At 43.3% G+C, this 20,603-nt stretch overlaps 2 protein-coding genes across 2 annotated transcripts in view; both read right to left on the bottom strand.

Moving 5' to 3' along the window:
* Positions 1 to 15,646, bottom strand: part of LOC307075082 (ATP-binding cassette sub-family C member 4-like) — a gene marked incomplete at its 5' end in the record, with an annotated part of 32,988 nt that extends 17,342 nt beyond the window's left edge. Inside the window, 10 exons of the mRNA XM_079735588.1 lie at positions 943 to 1,032; positions 2,575 to 2,676; positions 6,264 to 6,513; positions 7,879 to 8,004; positions 8,433 to 8,596; positions 9,417 to 9,506; positions 9,853 to 10,074; positions 10,933 to 11,053; positions 11,297 to 11,407; positions 15,570 to 15,646. Coding sequence (XP_079591714.1) covers positions 943 to 1,032; positions 2,575 to 2,676; positions 6,264 to 6,513; positions 7,879 to 8,004; positions 8,433 to 8,596; positions 9,417 to 9,506; positions 9,853 to 10,074; positions 10,933 to 11,053; positions 11,297 to 11,407; positions 15,570 to 15,646 — 1,353 coding nt within the window. The remainder of the gene's footprint in view (positions 1 to 942; positions 1,033 to 2,574; positions 2,677 to 6,263; positions 6,514 to 7,878; positions 8,005 to 8,432; positions 8,597 to 9,416; positions 9,507 to 9,852; positions 10,075 to 10,932; positions 11,054 to 11,296; positions 11,408 to 15,569) is intronic.
* LOC307074718 (tripartite motif-containing protein 16-like) overlaps positions 1 to 20,603 on the bottom strand; it is a 298,259-nt gene that overhangs the window by 113,188 nt on the left and 164,468 nt on the right.

Below are 20,603 nucleotides of genomic sequence, written 5' to 3'. Positions count from 1 at the left end.
ATCAAGTGCAAATATTTGAACAGAGGGTTATCCTTATCTTGCTCTAGGCGAGATTAGGGTTTGGCGACCCAATAATATATATTTTTTATATATTTTTTTATTCCTTTGAGGGTGTCTGACTATAAGGCCTATGCCTATAGCCAATCAAGCCTCAAACCATAGAAAATCAGTGTTCCGAATTCCCCTAAATATTTGTTTGATATTTGTTAATTCTGTCAGGCAGATAGTAATGCACCCTTACCACTAGGTGGGGTCCTTTTGCATTTGTAAACATTATATATTATCAGGATGAGTAGAAGTTGACAAACGCGTGGATGTCCAATGTCCAAGTTTCTTTCCCTTCAAGTATGTGAGTTCATACGCAAGGTGGAAAACTGTATAAAAGATGATACTATTGTGTCAATAAATACGCGAGTCTCCATTAGGTAACCATTGTAATATAAACTGGGGGCGACACACATAAACGACAAGGCTCAACAAGCATATTTCCAATCAATGAATCATTTAAGCGCCAGTAAATCAAGAAAAAATTGTGGTTATTGGTTGAAAAATATATATATTTGACAGAGTTGCGAAGTCTGAAGTAGTGTAAGTGTCAAAGAATAATGGAAGTCCTATTGACTTCCATTAAAAAGTTTAACATTTTCAAAGTAGAATATTTCAAAAACTAGTAAGTGTTTTTGTTAGAAAAGTATGAGCATTCGAACCCAATGAAGGCTAAACAGTTTGAAATTTCAATGAAATCTCTAGCTAAAGAAATGAACGAGGGGTTGAGTGACAAACTATTGGTAAGAATAAGAAACCCTCAGAAGAACAATAGTGTAGCGCTGCATGCAGCACCTAATTAAAAAAGCAAAAATTCATAAATTCTTAAGGATAAAAGGACAAATTTAAAATTTCTGAAAATTCCAAAAATGGCTGAATGTATGGATGACCCCTGACCTTTCCGGCGCCCACAGGTCCAATGACCACCACCAGCTGCCTCGGCCCGACATTCAACGAGACGTTCTGGAGGGAGGGTGTGCCTTGGTTCTACATCGGGGAGTTAACACACACACACACACACGCACACACACACACACACACACACACACACACACACACACACACACACACACACACACACACACACACACACACACACACACACACACACACACACACACACACACACACACACACACTTGTCAGCACCTTTATTTCATCATTTAGTGATTGGATTCACTCCCGGGGCGCAATGCGCAAAAGATCCCTGATAACATTTGATGTTCATTTTGTCAATGCACCAAACAACCAGACATGTGGGACAGGACTGGTCCTCCTGACCCAAAGGTACTGGTTTATCCATGACGTCCTGAGCAGGATGACTAACCCCCCTCATGCTCCTAAATGACTTGTCTTAGAATACGGACGAGTAAATTAGCATAACTAGATGATTACGCTCTATGAGTAATAAATAAGTAATAAGTAGTGAGTAATTAATACTGGAGCCAGGGTTTTGTGAGGGTGTGTTGGGATAGGAGAACAGTATATATTAGTTACATATTAGTCTTCGAAAAAACATTACAAACTTTCCAGGACATTTTCCATAACCGGTCTGTGCTATCAGAGGTTCATGTTTCATCAACCAAACTGTTAGTAGCAGCCATTCCTCAACAAATTAGTAACATGATAGACTAATAAACAAACAGTCAGAGAAGATAGTAAAGAAAGAGGGGAGGGAATAAGGGGAGGAGAGGTGTTGAAGGTTTGGAGGCACAATGCTGAAACTATCATGACTAAATGCAATACCGTACCCCAGTAATACACCCATCAAACCAAAGTATCATTTTAAATACACTCATGTTAAAATGAACCGTTGTTAACATTATGAGTCAGCATTGTTTAATGCATGTGCAAAATGGATGATGTTGAAATTGGTACACTGCCAAATGCTAGACAGGATCCACCCCTTGCCATCATTGCGGCCACACACAAACAGATGAACAGGGTGCTTTTGGGTTTAGGTTATGATTATGACCGCCAGATATGTGTGGTGGAACTTGCCAATTTCCATGCAAGTTCTTGCCTTCTCCAGAGATTTGATGAATTTGGACCTTATCCATGTTTTCCATGACTGGAAAGGTTCCTTTTAAAGTCAAGGTTTTCCAGGACACATGGGAACCCTTTCATGGCAATCGTCGCAAACATTAAAAAGTCTATTCATTCTGAGTAAACATGTGACAAACTGGTTCTCAAAATGTATTAATTGTTGACACTTGCCTCTTTCTGAGACCACTTTGATTTGGAACGCTCCCGGCTAATTTCTGACCAATCAGGGCATCTGTTCCCTGCTTGGAGCGTGGAACCAATCTTGCCAGTCCATCAGATGAGTTTGAAATGCAAAACTGCACAAAAATGTTCCACCTTTGAGAAGATGGGGAAACGTAGCGAGGGAGGGTACGTTTTGGCAGTTTGGTTTTAAATGCATGCCCTCTTCTGCTCCCTCGCTCTCTTTACAGACTGGAATCTTACCTACAGCATCTTTAACCTTTCCCTCCAGAACAACACCAGGGAACAAGACGTTTTGCTGACCTTGTCCCAGTAGCAGATGAGGTCCTTGATGATTACAGAGGCATTCTTTGCCTGGCAGACCACATCGCTGCACTTGGGCAATTCCTCCAGCATTAGGAAATTCTACCAAAAAGAAAACAGACAAACAGACAATTAAATAGTAATATTAAAGGTCCAATGGCATGAAAATTTCACTTCATGAGGTTTTCTAACATTAATTTGAGTTCCCTTAGCCTGCCTATGGTCCCCCAGTGGCTAGAAATGACGTTAGGTCTAAAACGAGCACTAGCTATCCTGCTCCGCCTTTGGAAAATAAATGCTCAGACGCTCCGATTTAGAATATGTCGTCATAAGGGGCCAAGTTACCTCCCATTTCTCTGCCTTGCCCACCCAGGAAATTTGGCCAACCAATGAGACAATGAGCTACGACCGTGTGAGCGCCACATGTGTGTGTGTGAATATATGCACACTGTAACGCAGAAGTGTTGCACACTTGTTTGTTATTTGGATAACCGTTCTGCTGATAACACGCATAAGCTAAAGTAAAGCTCCCATATGGTGAAAGGACTATATTGCATCGGGTTCTCTTACATCTCTGGTGGTTCCACAACGAGACTCGTAGTGGGGTTATCTCGGCCATGGTTGAGAAGGAATTGGGGGAAAGGAACTTTGGCTTTGACTCCCTGAAGTCCAGATTGAAGAGCGACATGGAGGAAAAAGGGATTCTTGCCCTGGATTGGCTCCCGCCTGTGCCCCGCTGCCAGGCGGCGGAGGAGCCCCGCAGCGGTGGTGCTCCGGGGCGGTGGTGCCCCCGGGCGGTGGTGCTCCGGCATCGGGGCTCCGGCTGGAGACAATTCCGGACTAAAATCGCGGGCAACAATCCCTTTCTCCTCATGTCGGCGGTGGAGCCGAGATAACCCCCGCTACAAGTCTCTTTGTGGATGCAGCAGCAGTCTGCAAACGGCAACGATCCCTTTCTCCTCCGTGTCGCCGCTCAGTCTGTACTTCAGATTGACGTGGAAGTGGAAGAACCAGAGATGTCAGAGAACCCGACGCAGTCGTTTGACATTCATAATATCATACGGTGGCGCACGAAGCTTTTGGCCGTGATAATATATATGATATTATATAGATATCTATATATTATATTATATTATTTAGATATAGAGCTCCAGGACTCCCGCCAGAGCACCCGGAGTGTTCTAGAATATTTACAGAACATGGCCAAAAGCTTTGTGTGCCTCCGGATGATATTATGAATCTGAGCAATCGCGATACATCCACTAAACACTAGCGCATGGTACCTTGGCCGCAAGCTGCTCAGGGCCACACCCCCACCCTCCACCTTGACCTGCCTCTAAAAAACGGTACGTTTGTGGAAAGCTCATTGTGGGTCTGGTTCGTAGTGGCTGTAATTCTGCACCAAGGCTGAATTTCTTGAACGTCTTTAAGTACTGTATTAAGGTACGGCCACACTGAACGCGTTACGCACATTAGAGGAGTTGAAAATCGGCATTTTTGCATAGGGAACCATTGGTTTAGGCTATATATGCGTTACACGCGCTAAAGCAGTGCGTTAGGCACGTTAGACACGTTTTACGCACCTAAATAATGCGCCCAACGCACCAACGCGCATAGTTCAAAAAATTGAACTTTCGACACGCCTTGAACGCCTGAGCCGACCCGCAGGCCGGGTGGGGCCGATGTTTCCCACCACTATCCTCGGGCCGGGCCTTTGATCGAGAGTTTGTGTTTTTTTTTTTAATCATTGCTTTATATGCCTAATCTGAGGAGAAATCTATGCGATAAACAGAAATATTATAGGCCTTTATTACACGGGTCTTCTCAATGCCGTGGAACGCTCCGTTCACTTGCATGGGTAACAGTACGGTAACTTGTCAACCCCAGTGTCTTCGGTCGCTAAGCGACGTCAACGTCTTTGGCAGACTATTTCTCTGCTAAGCAACACTACGAATGCTGGTAATGAATAAATTGTAAAAAGACACACCATGTGAAGTTATTATTTCGTTTTGGCAAGTAGCCGTGTAATAAGCGGGATAATGTATAGAACGTCGCCGGTCATTATCGAAAATAAGCCCCTTCAGGGCAAGCAAGACACCTCCGCTGGGCGAGCGCATCTAGCTGCGTAGGCGCTGAGGACGACCACCTGCCCGGGTCGATCCCCAATGAAGCCGCCATCACGCTGGACGTGGATGGGGACGACCTCCCGGAGACAGGTAAACCTGGGAAGCTTCCAGATCCCGACAAGAGCTCGGACGACCACCGGGTCCCCCCCGACGACGATGACGACGACGACCTGATGGAGGAGGTGACCAAGGACCCCGGCTCCAAGAAGGCGTCGACCGCCAAGCCGCTGCAGCGAATCACAGTGGACCACGAGTGTGGCTATCAAGCCCAGAGCCGGTGGAGGGCGGAGGGAGGTCATCCTGGTCACCGACCACGCCCCCCTGAAACGGATGGCCGGAGCCAGGGACACCAACGCACGAGTGACGCGGTGGTTCCGGGCCCTCCGAAACATCAGGTATTATCTCCTAGGGAGGGAGGTCATCCTGGTCACCAACCACGCCCCCCTGAAGTGGATGGCCGGAGCCAGGAACGCCGACGCCCTGTCACGCCGGGATGCCTGCCTGAGCGGGTTCACCGACGACCAGGGGCCTGAGCAAGCGGTGGAGGAGTGTGGCATCCCGCTGCTGAACCCGCAGCACGCAGTAGACCTGGTTTACCGTCGCCAACCTCCAGCCGGCGACAGAGAGCACCACGTCTCTCCCCCCAATCAGCGCAATCGGGGACACCTGGCCGGAGGAAGGGAAAGGACCAGAAGCCGGACTTAAAAGGGGCACGAGTCCGCACCACATGGAGAGTGACACGGAGGGAGTAAGCACCAGACCGGGCGAACGGCGAGTGCCACGGAGAGAGTCCGCACCACATGGAGAGTGACACGGGGGGAGTCCGCCCCACAGAGCGAGCGACATTGGAGGGAGTAGGCACCAGGCCGGGCGAACGGCGAAGCAACACGGAGGGATTCCGCACCACGCCGGCGATCTAGAGGCTCCCGGAGACCCTAGCACGAGGATACAGACTGCGGCTTTAACCCTTGATTTCTGTGTGATTCCTGCCGGGTATCTGACTATCGGGGAAACGGATTGCCACAGCGCGTTGAACCATTTTTGTGACACACAATGATCAAGCGTCAGGTTAGGCGTGTTACGCACGTAATCTTATGCGCGTAATGCTTTCACTGTGGCCGTACCTTTAGGGGCCCACTAAATACACTATATAAAAGCATCCATAAAGTAGCATGCCATGGGACCTTTAACAGTAATAATAATCATAATACATCAAAATAAAATTAAAAAAATGTGAGTAAGGTGACGTACATTATGCACATGTCTCAGCAACACATGGAAAACTCACTAAAAGTCCTTGTCTAAAGAGTATGACACATCCCAACGTATAATTCAACGATTCCCTACCTGCACCCAAAAGCCAAACAGGAGGATGATATATTAGAGGGCAAAACTATAGGAAAATACATTGAGGTTAGGCAAAATGTAGGCAGAATCATAGATTACATGTGAGCATGCTTGAAGCACCCCAAGAAATCTTCCAGAGGTGTTTAAACTCGTCAGGCTCCTAATGGCCAATCAACCTCATACCTGGGGGGGGGAAATACGGGTGCTCCCCCTCACCTGGATCCGTTGCACGCTCACATAACTCTCAAAGAGAAGCTCGATGGCCCTGGGAAAGAAGAGGTTGACAGTAGTGGCTGTGTTACTGTACAGCGACACAGTAACGAAGATGCTACTGGCTTTGATGGTGTTGCCCAGCTGCACGTAGATGGCGAAGGTGATGAAGATGATGACCTTGCTGGCCGAGAAGAAGGAGGCTAGGTTTAGGGCTTGCAGCATGGAGCTCTTCATCACGTTGTTGATCTCCTCCCTATGGCGGGACAGGGGGGTTTAGAGACAGCATCACGTTTTTACATCACGTTTTATATGTTGGGCTAAATGTATGATGAGGCTCTAGCTTACTAGAGTTTGTACAGTCCTAGAGTTGGTACAGTGTAGGTCTACCCATCATGCATCTGGGTGGAGTTCACACACATACACATACACACACCACAAGTGGACAAATTCACCCCTGGGGGTAAGATTTGGGGCCATTTAAATTGTTTAAAGGGGACGTATTATGAAAACAACTTTTCCTGGGATTTGGGCTGTTGTTTTGGGTCTCTGGTCCTCCCACTGGCGTACAGACTTTGAAAAAAGTCTGTACATGATTTTTCGAGTGAGATATGCATTTCTGAAAGTACCCCGCGTACAGTTACCAAACGAGTGATTCAGTTTCGGCGCCCCCTCCGAAACAGTTGAATATTACCTCCCACTTCCCCACTCCCCTCCTATCAGAGCATAGCATTTGTGGAACAGTGGACGAGCAGCTCCGGCGGGGGGAACTCGGCGGCAGCTCAGCTCCGGGAGTACAATCCCCTTCTCTGCCGGACTGCCGCCGAGCTCACCCCAACGGACTTTTCAGCTCCCGGAGGACACCCGTCGGAGCAGCCGGAAAGCTTCGGCGGCAGTTCAGCTCCCGGAGTACACCGCCGGAGCTGCCGGCGGCCGAACGGCTTCGACGGCAGCAGTCCGGCAACTCCGGTGGTGCCGCTGAGGCTTCAGCGGCAGTCTTGCAGCTCCGGCGCGGGGAGCTCGGCGGAAGTCTGGCAGCTCAGCTCCCGGAGTACAGTCTCTTTCTCCTCCATGTCGTGGTTCATGGACTTCAGAGAGTCAAGGCCAAAGTTCCTTTTCACCAATTCTTCTCATCTATGTCCGAGATATCCCCCACAAGAGTCTTTACTTGTTGTGGAAGTGCCAGCGACGTCAGACGCAGTCTTTGTGATTCATAATATCATCCGAGGCGCACATAGCTTTTGGCTGTGAAATTAGATATAATATTATATAAATACCCATTTTCAATATTATTATTACTATATTATATTATATAGATATAGAGCTCCAGGAGTCCGCAAACTGCAACAATCCCTTCTCCTCCATGCTGTGGTTCAATCTGACAGCTCATTGGTCAATGGGCAGCAGCTCATTTGCATTAAAGCTACAGACACCAGACACAGCGCATTCTCAAGGGACTAAAACAGAGGGGAATATCGGTAGGTGAGATTTTTTTTTTCTTTTCTTTTTCCTAAAAGCTATATCCAGCAAACAGCTTCAAAAACATGTTTTCTGGAACTCAAATACTATGTTTACTTGTTGTGAAAACGCCATAATATGTCTCCTTTAAACCCCTCCTTACCCTCTGAACCGTGAAACCAGACACGCAAAGGGCTTCTCCCAGGCATACATCTTGATGATGCGCATGCTGGACACGACTTCGTTTATGGTGTGAATCCTGCTGTCGGTGAGCACTGCCATCCTGTTCCTGCAATGCATCATAGGTAAAATACTTAATGTAATGCGTATGCAGATGTAACACCCTAAAATCTATGTCATAAAAGCTGAAGATAGGATAGGCTATTTATTTTGCAAGCATACTTTGGGTCATCGTTGTTAAAAAACAGAAAGAAAAAGCCTTTACATGTGGCTGTGACAGGCCTGTAATAAGTCATCCAATCATTTGATTCAGCCCAAAATGCTGAAGCTAGTGAGTTATGTTTAGGGGAGTGGCTTAGTCTGGCGGGAGGGGATTTCAGTTGGATAATTGCCCTCTGAAAGGTGCTCTATGATTAATGATGAAAAATAATTTAATTTACGACACTTGACAAAGTATTTGATTTAATAGCATCTGAAACCCTGCTGCACATTTGAATGCATTGCATGATGTCGATGGGTGAAGGGCATACAAGATACCTGAACATGGAGAACAGGCTCCCAAACAGGGTTTGAAGGGGCATCAGAATTATAGGGACTAGTATGCCAGCCAAACACGAGGGCCCGATTTCTACCCACAGTAGGGCGACCACCACCGCTACCTGGGTAGGCCCCACCCACAGGGCTTGCAGCATAATAGGAAGCTGGAGAGGAAAGGAAGAAACAAATTAGGAGCAGCATTCTTGTTTTGATGGAGAGGACCGCTAAATAGTGAGTGAGGGAGAAGAAAGATCATAGATGATATCATAGGTTAGGAATTTTTTTTCAGGGTCTATGATGAACCCGTCGGACAAAAGAGTAGGTCAACAAATGAGTGAATAAACACTTTTGAACATGCAGTTTTCTGGCCCCCATCTTTAAAAGGCTTCAGACATTTTTCTAACTAAAATTGGAGATCAAATGCAATCATCAGTGGGTGTAGTCTTTAAGAGGCTTACTTATTTTGGCCATATAGCAACTACACTTTTAGTAAAGAGACTTCACAGGGAATTGAGTAGATTCATGTCAAAGAACAAGGAACAGAGGCCACCAAAATATTCCACACTAGTTGCCAAGCTCACTAATTATAATGCAAACCGGGACGTGAATAAGTGGGACAGTGTTGTTGGCAGGCTGCTAGGTAATGGCCGCACCATTACGAATAACACGCTGACACCTAGAGGAGAGATATCTGGGTGTGTTTCCCAAGTGTGAAAGACACAGAGGGTAGTCTACTGGCGGGGCGTTGGCATTCATCTCAAAACCCAAGCCGAACGGTACTGGGTTCGATCCCGCGATGGCTGCAGTCTACCAGTAGATGAATGTTACTGTCATGACTGATGTTTTCCGGGTTAAGTGAGAGCCTTTCCCTGGACTGAATGAGCTGTGAATGCTACGTTAATTTGTCGGTAAAATGGACTGCATTCAGCAACTTTGGGCAAACGTCTCGGCCTAACCATCCTGTTCGGTGGAGATGTCACATACATCGTCAAACTTTCCAACGTCGTTAGATAGGAGGTTGACGATCTGACCTGCGGTAGTTTTCCCTCTGGCTGAGTTGCTGAGACATAAGGCCTGGAAGGAGGGAAGAACAACATTAAAACTTAAGACACTCAGGGGTCTCACCATGAATAAATAACCCAGCCACGACCGTGACCCATAAAAAATTTTAAATCTCTGTTTCCTTCCCTGTTCACAGTGGTTCCAGGACATGAACTTCAAAAGCTCCAAGAATCTCCATCTCTCAATCTTTATAAGTACTTCTTATCTTGAATAAATAATTCATCTTGCGTAACTGCTCGCCTACGCTCAAGTCACCTGCAGCTTTAGCTCACTCCCAGAATTCCTAGACAACTGGAGGTAAAATACACCCTGATTCAAGCCACACCCACTCCCCCCCAGCCCCGTCCAATAGGCTCACCTTCTTGTAGATCATGTGACACAGAGCAACCCGTATCTTCATGCCCAACTTCTGATAATGAAAGTAGAGGTGATGCATCACCGCCAGCAGAAGGGAGCATAGGGACATGCCAAGGGCGTAGCAGAATGCTAGTTGTAAACCATGATAGTCGTTGGGGTCGTAAGTCTCAAAGTAGCGCAACAGGTACCCCAGCAGCACCGGCTGGACAATCTTGGTCGCCTCCTGAGAGCAGAGAGTGGTTACGTTCAGACGATCCATTAAGTTACATTCAGCAGACGCTTTCCATTCAACGCAAATCCGCCGGTTCTCAGTGTATGCCAATTGATTATGTGGAGGCATTAGGTTAAGGTAAAGGTACATATGCATTTAGGAGGAAATAAAAACACCAGAAGAATGTTTAGGTTTCATTACTAGTCATCTGTAGAAGGAATGCCATCAATGAAAACAGACAACAAAGTAATTATGCCTTTTTATCACTGTAACTGAAGTAAGACTGTAACTTACAGAGAAAAATAGTAAAATTCTATATTTTTTCCTGTCTCCGCCGAACAGTTTGTGAGTGTTCCACCCTGCTTCGAACGCAATTTGCGTTCTTTTCATGACGTCCAAGTGCCGACCATGGGTCACAGGCGGCGAGGTGTGTGGGCATATAGAGATCTGTCTGGCCAGTGTCTAAGAGAGGGTTAAGCTTCTCGGACACTAGTATAACGTCAAGCTTTGTGCAGATGTGTGGATCCGTGGAGATCGTTCTGGACAGCAGTTGATTTTGATGTTCGCGTCCAAGAGATGGTTTGGCTTTCCGGACAGCTATAGTATAACGCTTTGGTGTGTGGTCATGCAAAAAAGTAACAAGAAGTTGCCGTAGGTCGTAACCATGGGGATAACTTTCATTCTTTGAACTCTCAGCCCAATACATTGTTTTTATTACTATTACTATAAGGAACTTTTTATGACTAATAGACTTGACAGCATCAATGAAAAATAAACTTTTCTCAGGGTGAAATAAAACAACAAGCCAACTCTTTGTTTGAAAAAATAGGATTACGTAAGTAATGAGTCGGCCTGCAATGCGTAAATTACCTCAATGAATGTGAAGATGCCGAGCACTGCATATAATTTCCAGTGGCAAAAGATGATGGCTTTGGATAAACTTGGTTCTTTCAGGTCTTTGGATGTCTTCAGGCACTCTTCATCCCAGTATCTGTTAAAGGGGGTTAAATGGGCTTCATTCATCTGTGCCAGGAATGAGATCCCTCCACCCAGCTAGAATAACCAACCATTTAGAAACTGCTATTCTTAGCAAAAAAGCTATAGGCTTTCTTCAAATGTTAAGACTTTTATTTTTATTTTTAACATGTTTGTATGGAGCTAAATATAAAAATAATATCAGTAGTAAATTATAAAGTGTTATTTAAGTTTTACACACACATACACACATACGCACCTTTGCAAGGTCTCCCCCAGTGTTTTTGAGCGGTATTCCGGCAGCAAGTTGTACAAGTCCTCTCCTTCAAGGGACCGTTTGTAACCGATACGAAACAAGGGGTTCATCCAGCTGGTGACAGAAGAGAGTTTACAGAGAATAAAATCATAGTAGACTATTGGCTACGCACCACCAAACATTTAGTCAAGGTAAGACGTTGATGGACGATATGTTATAACATGATCTATTCAGACAACATAAATATCAACATTTTGACAAAAGTTGTTGAAGTCAGATGGCACTCCCAGATTCAAAGATTTTTTTTTATCTTGATAGTGTCTCACCTTCCTAGTTAGAAACTCTAACAAATATTAATTGAGTATTGTCGAACCAAGGGAACTACTTTTCTCATTGTCTCAACACATACTTTGGCACTCTGGTCTTCAGCCACCGCTGCAGGAGCACTAAGCAGTAGAGATGCAATTGTTTCTTTAAATTAACATTAAAATAATACAATGCAATGTTGACAATATAAACTTGATATAAACAGGTAAATATCTTAAGAACCTAATTCTTCGCACTTGAACCCCCTATTGATACTTCAGGGTAAATGTAATTGAATGACAAGCCAAACAATAGCAATTGCACCTGACGGCCATTAGATAGCGCTAAAGAACATGTTTTCTGATTGAAGGCAATTTTCCCATTTCCTCTGAAACCCTCTCTAGGCTACGAAACATTGATTATAAACACCATGGTTAGGGGAAAGATAATACACCAATTGCCTAGTAGGTAAAAAAGTTAAATAAGTTCATGGTCTGCGAGGATGTTTAAAAAGGTTAAAAATATTATACGACTAACAGTTCAAACAAATTGAAAAGAAATACAATTGCGTCAAAGTTTAAATCGATCACATGTTTGAAAAGGGTTAAAACACTAAAACATTTGTTTATTGGTGACTTTATTCTTGTGTAATTGTTAATCTGTGATCGGCAGCCTTTTAATCTGGTAGCCTGAGATCGATTGCTTTTGTTTCCGCCCTTCTCTCCCTTTTTAGGTATGTTGTCGATATTAAACAGAGTAAGCTGGACTGTAATAATTTGATAACATGTCAAGAGTGTTTGCGGGATAGTTTGAGAGTCACATTGTGGAGTATAGTAACGTGTGAGTGTGAGCGATGTCCCACGCAGTTACAGGACAGCTCGTAGCCGTTCCGCGTGCAGCTGCCATGTTGTTATCAACTGTGAAGTCCCGTGTATACATTTTGTCCTATATTTAGCATATCTATACATAGGTGTTTCATGCGCTTTTTGTGAGATTTTTGTGAAGGTTTTGAGAGCTTGCTGGTGTTAAGCTACTTTCACCGGTAATATTTGAGGAATTGAGTGTGTAATATGTTTCAGTGAACTACAGTGTATGCTTTTGTAAGGGGGTTGTCCTCTCTGCAAAACTACACATTTCCTGTAGGTCTGTGTATTTTTTAAATGTTGAACTAAAATAACCATTGAGGAAACGTCACTGTATAAATCTCGTGATTATTTCTACCCCTTTTCAGGGGTGTAAACCCAGACACTGGATTATCCGTTTAAGGTGGTTTTATGTGATCATACACACATTTGATGACCCAAACAACAAAGGTAAAACATATTTTTTGGTTGCAAACTGTGAAGTTTGTTCTTGGTAGGGGTCCGAGCTGCGAAGCTGCTTAGTCCCCTATTTCTGTAACATTTTTTTTCCCCTCAAATTCTGTAAACGTCATACTGCACCCTATACCGTAAGTCAAAAACTCTGAAACTATTTGTGGTGCTGCACCCAAAGGTGGGGCTATTGTAAAAAATCATGAATTAGGCTTATTTCTCCTCACCAGATTGACCTGGACTCTTTCAGAATATTAATCTCTAGAATCAGATGCATCTATAAAACCCTTACTTTTCCCACAATTCCCAATTAAATCTAAACCTGATAAAAATATTCACAGGCTACAAAAATAATCAAAAATTCACCAAAATCGCCACATAAAATCTTTAGAGCAAGCCTCACAAAAATCATCAAACAGAATTTGTTTTATTTAGTTTCATTTGAGAAATATTGGCCAATAAAGTTGGAGCAGTTAGCCCATTTTTCTTATAAGACCATTTTGTTATTGTATAAAAAAAACACAACTATTAATAGTTGGATACCAATACCCCCCACTACCCATAAACCCAAATTGTGGTACTGCACCCAAAGGTGCCACTATTTAAAAAAATATATGAACTAGCCTTATTTCTCCTTACCAGATTGACCTGGACTCAAAATTCTTTAATCATATTAATCTCTAAAATCAGATGCATCCTTTTCACCCTGGTCTTCTGCTCTACAAATGTTTACTTTTCCCACAATTTCATAGAAAAGCCAAACGTCAACAGTCTCAACCCATTTTGACTATATGACTATTTTCTTATTGTATAACTACCATACGGATATTATTAGGTGGATACCATTAACAGTGCAAATTTTCAGATCTGTGCTCTTTTAAAGGTCCCATGACATGCCACCAGGTGTGGGCTGATTAGCCGTTACAAGCCGTTTTGCAAATCTGTCCCTTATGACATCACAGGTGGGCGTGTCCACCTAGATGTGTGACGGATAGATGAGCAACGTTTGCTACAGTCCACTGGGTAGGCTGGCAGGCTGATCTATCCAGCACACATCTAGGTGGACACGCCCACCTGTGATGTCATAAGGGACAGATTTCCAAAACGGCCTGTAACTGCTAATCAGCCCACACCTGGTGGCATGTCATGGGACCTTTAAGAAAGCCCATAATTATCTTGGGAAATGTGTGCTTGGAGTTTTCTTGATGTTGTGTGCTTATCAAAAGACATTTTGACCTTGTGAATGAGGCATCATGCAGTTCAGGAATGTCAGTGGCTCAACAGGATAATGCTCTGTACTGGTGATCCTTAGGTTGAGATTTCGAATCCTGATTAGAGTATTATGAACAAGCTGAACATGACATTCGGTCGTTGCCACTCATTTAAGAAACAACATTGAACAGTACCTGAAATTCATCAGGAATTCAATATTCCGACTCATTCGTTTCCAAGAATCTGACACAGTATGGTAATAGGGGAACTTCTTCTTCAACCATTTCTCCTTCATAATTAACTGTCATATTTATATTTCATCCGTTAGTGTTCTTGACTACAAAGGTTTAATTTCCGCAGAATTTCAAAGATTTTTCAGGTATATGATTTTAAGAAAGCCCTTAATTCACTTAAGAAATGTGTGCTTTGAGGTTTCTGGATGTTGTATGCTTATGAAAAGACATTTTGACCATGTGAATGAGGGTGCAGTTCAGGTTTATCAGTGGCTCAATGGGATAATGACTTGTACAGGTGATCCTTAGGTTGAGAGTTCGAATTGGTTATAGCATTATGAACAAGCTGATCTTGACATTCGGCCATTGCTTTGCAGCTCACCTGAAAGCCGAGGCACAGTATTGCATTAAGTGGAACATCTTCATCAACATCTTTCCTTCATAATTATTTGTCATATTTATATATCTTCCATTAGTGTTTTCTTGACTTTTAATTTTGCTTGGAACCCGTTAATCACCGCTTGCGGTTATTTTAGTTCTTGTTTTCTACCTCAGTTTTTGCCTTTTTGGAGATCACATAACGTGAAAAAGAACGCTTTTGCTGTGCATGTGCAGTTTTAAAATACTTAACACTTTTTACTCCGTGCTTATTTTTTTGGGGTTGGAATTGTCTTTCGTGTTTCTAACAATGATTATACGTTCTAATTTATGGGCCAATATCCCCGTGCAGTCACTTTGCTGAAAGCGTAGTTGCTAAATGCCCAAAATGAAGACTTGTTTAAAATGAGAACAAATTATCTCAGACCCATACAACTTTATGTGGTGTTGTGTTGACCACTCTGTGTAGAAGCAGAAACTCGTCAGAACTGGTGTTAGCATATGTTGTGCTGATGTTACCTTTAACATTGTGTGGTCTAATAAGTTAGAGACCCAATTAATTAATAATCAGGCGGAGATAAAAAAAATCGGTTGAATCTGTGTCATATCTGACTTCCACAACCTTTGTCAAAATTGGTGATGGTCCTAAGTCCTGTATGTCTATGGTTTAAGTAATCCAATGCTTGTATATATATCTATGGTCTATTTAGGTCCTGTATGTTTACACCCCTAAATACTAAAATCTACTTTCTCACACTTCATCAACCATCAACACTTTGCAACAATATGAAGTGGTTATATGCTCGGTTTCCATTTAAATCTTTTTTGACTTACCTGAAGAAAAGCTTTGAGAACCAATTCGCCGTCACCGCTGGGTTGGTCTTCTCTGCTTTCCTCTTGACTTGTTTCATGGTGGTAACTCAATCGGGACGTCAGCCACTAATATCAATATACGTTTTTTCTGTTTCCCTTTGGAGCCACCGCAAGTTTGCTCGGGATGCCAGACGGTATATATACATCACACACTCAAACACCGACCACAGACCGGTGCATGTCACGTACACACCAGAAGTAACCTGATTGGGTTAAAGCAATGAGGGCAATATCGCTATTGGCTTCTCCACATGGACGTCCCTTTTATTGGCTTACGTGAATCAGCACAACGGTCTATCCCAGGCTGAAACATATTTGTATCCAAGGGGCCAGATAAGGAAACATGCATCTGTTTATGAAAGTTTGGCTATTAATGTAATAGGTTTAAATAGATCCAAAATCGAATCGGAAAAACACCTAAAGGCGTGTGAACATGTCAATATTGAAAAATAACATTATCACAAAAAAATCTTGCCCTCATTTGTGGAATAACTATTCATAAGTCATTAGCCTGGATGACTAATAGCTGTCGTGTTGACCTTTCCTATGGAAGGCCATAAGCAAAATGAACGTCTTAGAATCGTATGTTGACACCAAATCTAGACGTAGCTATTGAGATCTTGGAGAACCCTAACCCTAACCCAAAGGTAAAAAGAAAAAAACGGAGCAATGTTATATGATGCACTATTACTTTATTGTACAAAGAAAATCAATGTTCACCCACTTTTTGAATTAATTTAGAATAGCAGGAAATGAAATGAATGAGTAAGTGAATGTAAGTGCTTGGCACTTGTTCTATGAGCATTCTTACCATACCAACAGCGATATTATATTGTTATTTCTCTTTCTTCTGACAAACGTTCCTATTGTAAATCACTTTGGAAAAAAGCATCTGCTAAATGCCCTAAATGTAAATGAGTAGCCCTACAGGAAGTGACTCACAAAGCCTAAACAAATGCTCCATCTCATGGCGCCTCAGCAAGTGGCTCGCTTGTAAAATTTTGAGCTGAAATTCCCCCCAGGCCTTAACCCTACCAATTAGAGCTGTCCCAAACGATTATCTTTCAAACGATTAATATTGCGATTATTAAAGAGCAGATGTGGAGTGGTAGGCTGTCCCACAGTGTGGGAGCATTGGCAGAGAATGCCCTGTCCCCAAAGGTCCTTAATCTGGTGCGGGGGATGGCCAGCAGGTCCTTGTCAGAGGATTGCAGGGGGCGTGACTGAGTGTAGGGGTGGAGGAGATCTGTGAGGTATTTGGGTGAGAGGGTCAGTCAGGTAATCAGCAAGCTGGGACCCATGCTCCATCAGAAATAAGCGCACCTCGTCCCGCAGCTCAAACAGGCGGCTGAGAACATTTCCCCGCGAAAGCCATCTGACTTCTGTGTGGAACAGCAGGCCCTCATGCTGCGACCCCAGTTCATTGCAGAGAGTGGAGCTGGTTTTATTAGTGTTTCCCCGATTGTGTGTGGCTTTTTTGCCTGTGCAATTATATATGCCACCTCATATGAAGCCCTTTGAGCTTTGGTTGGGATTGTTGTTTGGTTAATAAGGATTTTCTTTTGGCCTTGCAACTCTTTTTCCTTTCTGCGGAAAAAATCTAGCGGTTTAGCGGGAAGAGAGGGGTGCTTAGTTTTCCTGTGTCTGAGCATTTTAATGGGCTTTAGGCTCTCATGTGCAAGCACCTCTGTACACACTACACATTGGGGATGTTGTATTTCGTTGACAACGACACATGTGAATCCATACTGTAAATATTCCTCTCGATACTTGCGACACTTGGAGGAAGGCTGATCCGACTGCTTATGGGGGGCACCTCTTCCCGCGCCTGAGGTCGATGGCCAAGGCGATTCTCCGCTCTCCTCTGCTACCCTCTCCGCTGGCTTCTCTGCCTCCTACGCTGACCTCTCTGCCCTCTCCGCTAGCTTCTCTGCCCTCTCCGCTAGCTTCTCTGCCTCCTCCGCTGGCTTCTCTGCCTCCTCCGCTGACCTCTCTGCCCTATCCGCTAGCTTCTCTGCCTCCTCCACTGGCCTCTCTGCCTCCTCCGCTGGCCTCTCTGTCTTTTCTTTGCTCGGTATTAACCAACGTTTCATTTTGAAAAATCATCAAAAAATCATCAATGAGCTAGTTCAGAGAAAATCTACTGGTCCGCTTTGTGATGTTTACTGTGGAGCCGTAAAGTGACCTGACACCTGCAAATGATGCTATCGTTAATCTGTTTTAATCACGTCAGTAGGAGCCTCTTTTTGTATATTAGGTAAAAACATATAATTGCCGAAATTGAGTGATAGGTTATGCAATTAAGAAAAAACAACGGTGGGCCTCTTCATAACTAATTTATATATTTTTTTAATTCAATAATGTAATAATTATTATTTATTTTTTTATTTTTTTTACAAACCATAATTTTTGGTTCCCCCCCAGGTACTTGGTGCCCTACGCACTCTGCGTACTCTGCGTATAGGGAGCGGCGGGCCTGGGTCCAAGTAGTCCAAGTCCATTATATATGTCTATGGTCTATTTAGGTCCTGTATGTTAAAACCCCTAAATACTACAATCTACCTTCTCACAACTTAACAGGCAAGATCAACACTTGCAATATGACATGGTTATATGGTGCGTTTCCATTTCAATCTTTTTTGACTTACCTGAAGAAAAGCTTTGAGAAACAATTCACCTTCACCGCTGGGTCGGTCTTCTTTGCTTTCCTCTTGACTTGTTCCGCGGGACACTGGTCAAACACTAATATCAATATCCGTTTTTTCTGTTTCCCTTTGGAAGCCACCACATGTTCGCTTGCGATGCCAGACTGTATATATACATCACACACTCAAACACCGACCTAGGGATGAAACGGTATGAAAATTTAACCTCACGGATATTGAGACCAAAATGATCCCGGTTTTCGGTATTATCGCGGCATTTTTAAATACCCAAAATATGCCCATACTTCAGACTAAGTCCTCTTAGAAGGTAGGGATGGGCAACGATCGTCGAATAGTCGGAGTCACGTATAATATCGAATAATGAATGTGACTATCATTATTTATTACACAGCTCTTCTTAATGCTGTAGAACGCGGCGTTCACTTGCATGGGCCTTCACAACTTCCGGTGGTGAATAATTTTTTGATAAATCACCGCTGTCAGGGAAAGTTGATTTTTTTTCCTATCGTATCACTCCGCAAGTAGTCCGGTAACTTATCAACTCCAGCGTCCTCGGTTGCTAAAAGACGTCAACATCTTTGGTGGACTATTGCTCTGCTGATCAACACGACGAATGCCAGTTACAAATAAATTGTAAAAAGACACACTGTGTGAGGTTATTTTGTTTGATGTGTGTAGTTCACCGTCATGCAGGCTGTGTTCAGTAAAATAAATAAATAAATAGCGATCTGTTTTCCGCGCATGTAGGCCTATCTGCTTAAGCCCACGCTGAAATAATTGTGATGTTGACTGTTGATGGCGCAGTTGGGGAAATAAACAGATTTATTTCATGCAAATCATAAAAGCCTCTCCCTGTGTCATTATATGTGCGTGTATCCAAGGTGCGTGTGTGCGTGCGTGCATGGGGGGTTCTTGATTGACTGATTTTAGAATATTATTTGAATACTTCTCAGCGAATATTGAATAGTATTTTTGCCAGAAATGCACATCCCTATTAGAAGGCTGGTGGATATCTTGAGTGCTGTCGTCTCCTCCTTCCGCCATGATTCCAACTGAATCGAAACCTAAAACCATTATGTTGTAGGCTACACAATGCGCCTGCGCGGCAACTTCAGGAGACTCGGATGAAGCACTGGGATGGATTTAAGCACACTACAACATTTTTATCGGGGTTTACCCTTACACCGGTAACCGTTACATCCCTACACCGACCATAGACCGCCACATGCCACATACACAGCAGAATAACCTGATTGGGTTAAGGCAATGAAGGCAAGATCGCTATTGGCTGCTCCCGCATGGACGTCCCTATGATTGGCTTACGTGGATTAGCACAACGGTCTATCCCAGGCTGAAACATATTTGTATCCCAGGGGCCAGATAAGGACACATGCATCTGTTTATGAAAGATTGACTGTTTATGTAATAGGTTTATATAGTTCCAAACTCGAATAGGAAAAAACCCTTAAGGCGTTTGAACATGTGTCAATATTGGAAAATATTAACACAAATATTAAACCGATGAAGATTAACCAAGTAGCAAAATGTCAACCAGTCAACTATAAAAAGGTTAAAAATGGAATATAAAGATAAAGTTGTTATGCAGGTTCCAATCAAGCAAGTCGGCGATCAGAATGGAAGACCCCACGTGAAGAACCCTGAGAGCATTCCACCTTTTGTGGAGTAACTGTAAAGATTGGAAGACAGACTAATAGCCGTCGTGTTGACCTTTCCTATGGAAGGCCACAAGCGAAATTAACGTCTTAGAATAACGCAATTACATGAAACATAGACGTAGCTAGTTAGATCTTGGAGTCATAACAAGGTAAAAAGAAAAAAGGAGCAATGTTATATGATGCATTATTACTTTATTGTAAAAATAATATCAAAGTTCACCCAAATTTTTAATTACTTTAGAATAGCAGGAAATTAAAAGAATGAGTAAGTGAATGTAAGTGCTTGGCACTTGTTCTATGAGCATCCTTACCATACAAAGAAAAAAGGAGCAATGTTATATGATGCATTATTACTTTATTGTCAAAATAATATCAATGTTCACCCACGTTTTTAATTACTTTGGAATAGCAGGAAATTACAAGAATGAGTAAGTGAATGTAAGTGCTTGGCACTTGTTCTATGAGCATCCTTACCATACCAACAGCGATATTATATTGTTGTTTCTCTTTCTTCTGACAAACATACCTATTGTAAATCACTTTGGAAAAAACGTCTGCTAAATGCCCTAAATGTAAATGAGTAGCCCTACAGGAGGTGACTCACAAAGCCTAAGCAAATGCTCCATCTCATGGCGCCTCAGCAAGTGGCTCGC

This window comes from Pollachius pollachius, assembly GCF_949987615.1.
Source record: "Pollachius pollachius genome assembly, chromosome: 4".
NCBI classification, from domain to species: domain Eukaryota; kingdom Metazoa; phylum Chordata; class Actinopteri; order Gadiformes; family Gadidae; genus Pollachius; species Pollachius pollachius.
Note: the sequence above shows the minus strand (reverse complement) of the source record. Positions and strands in the feature narration are given on the sequence as shown.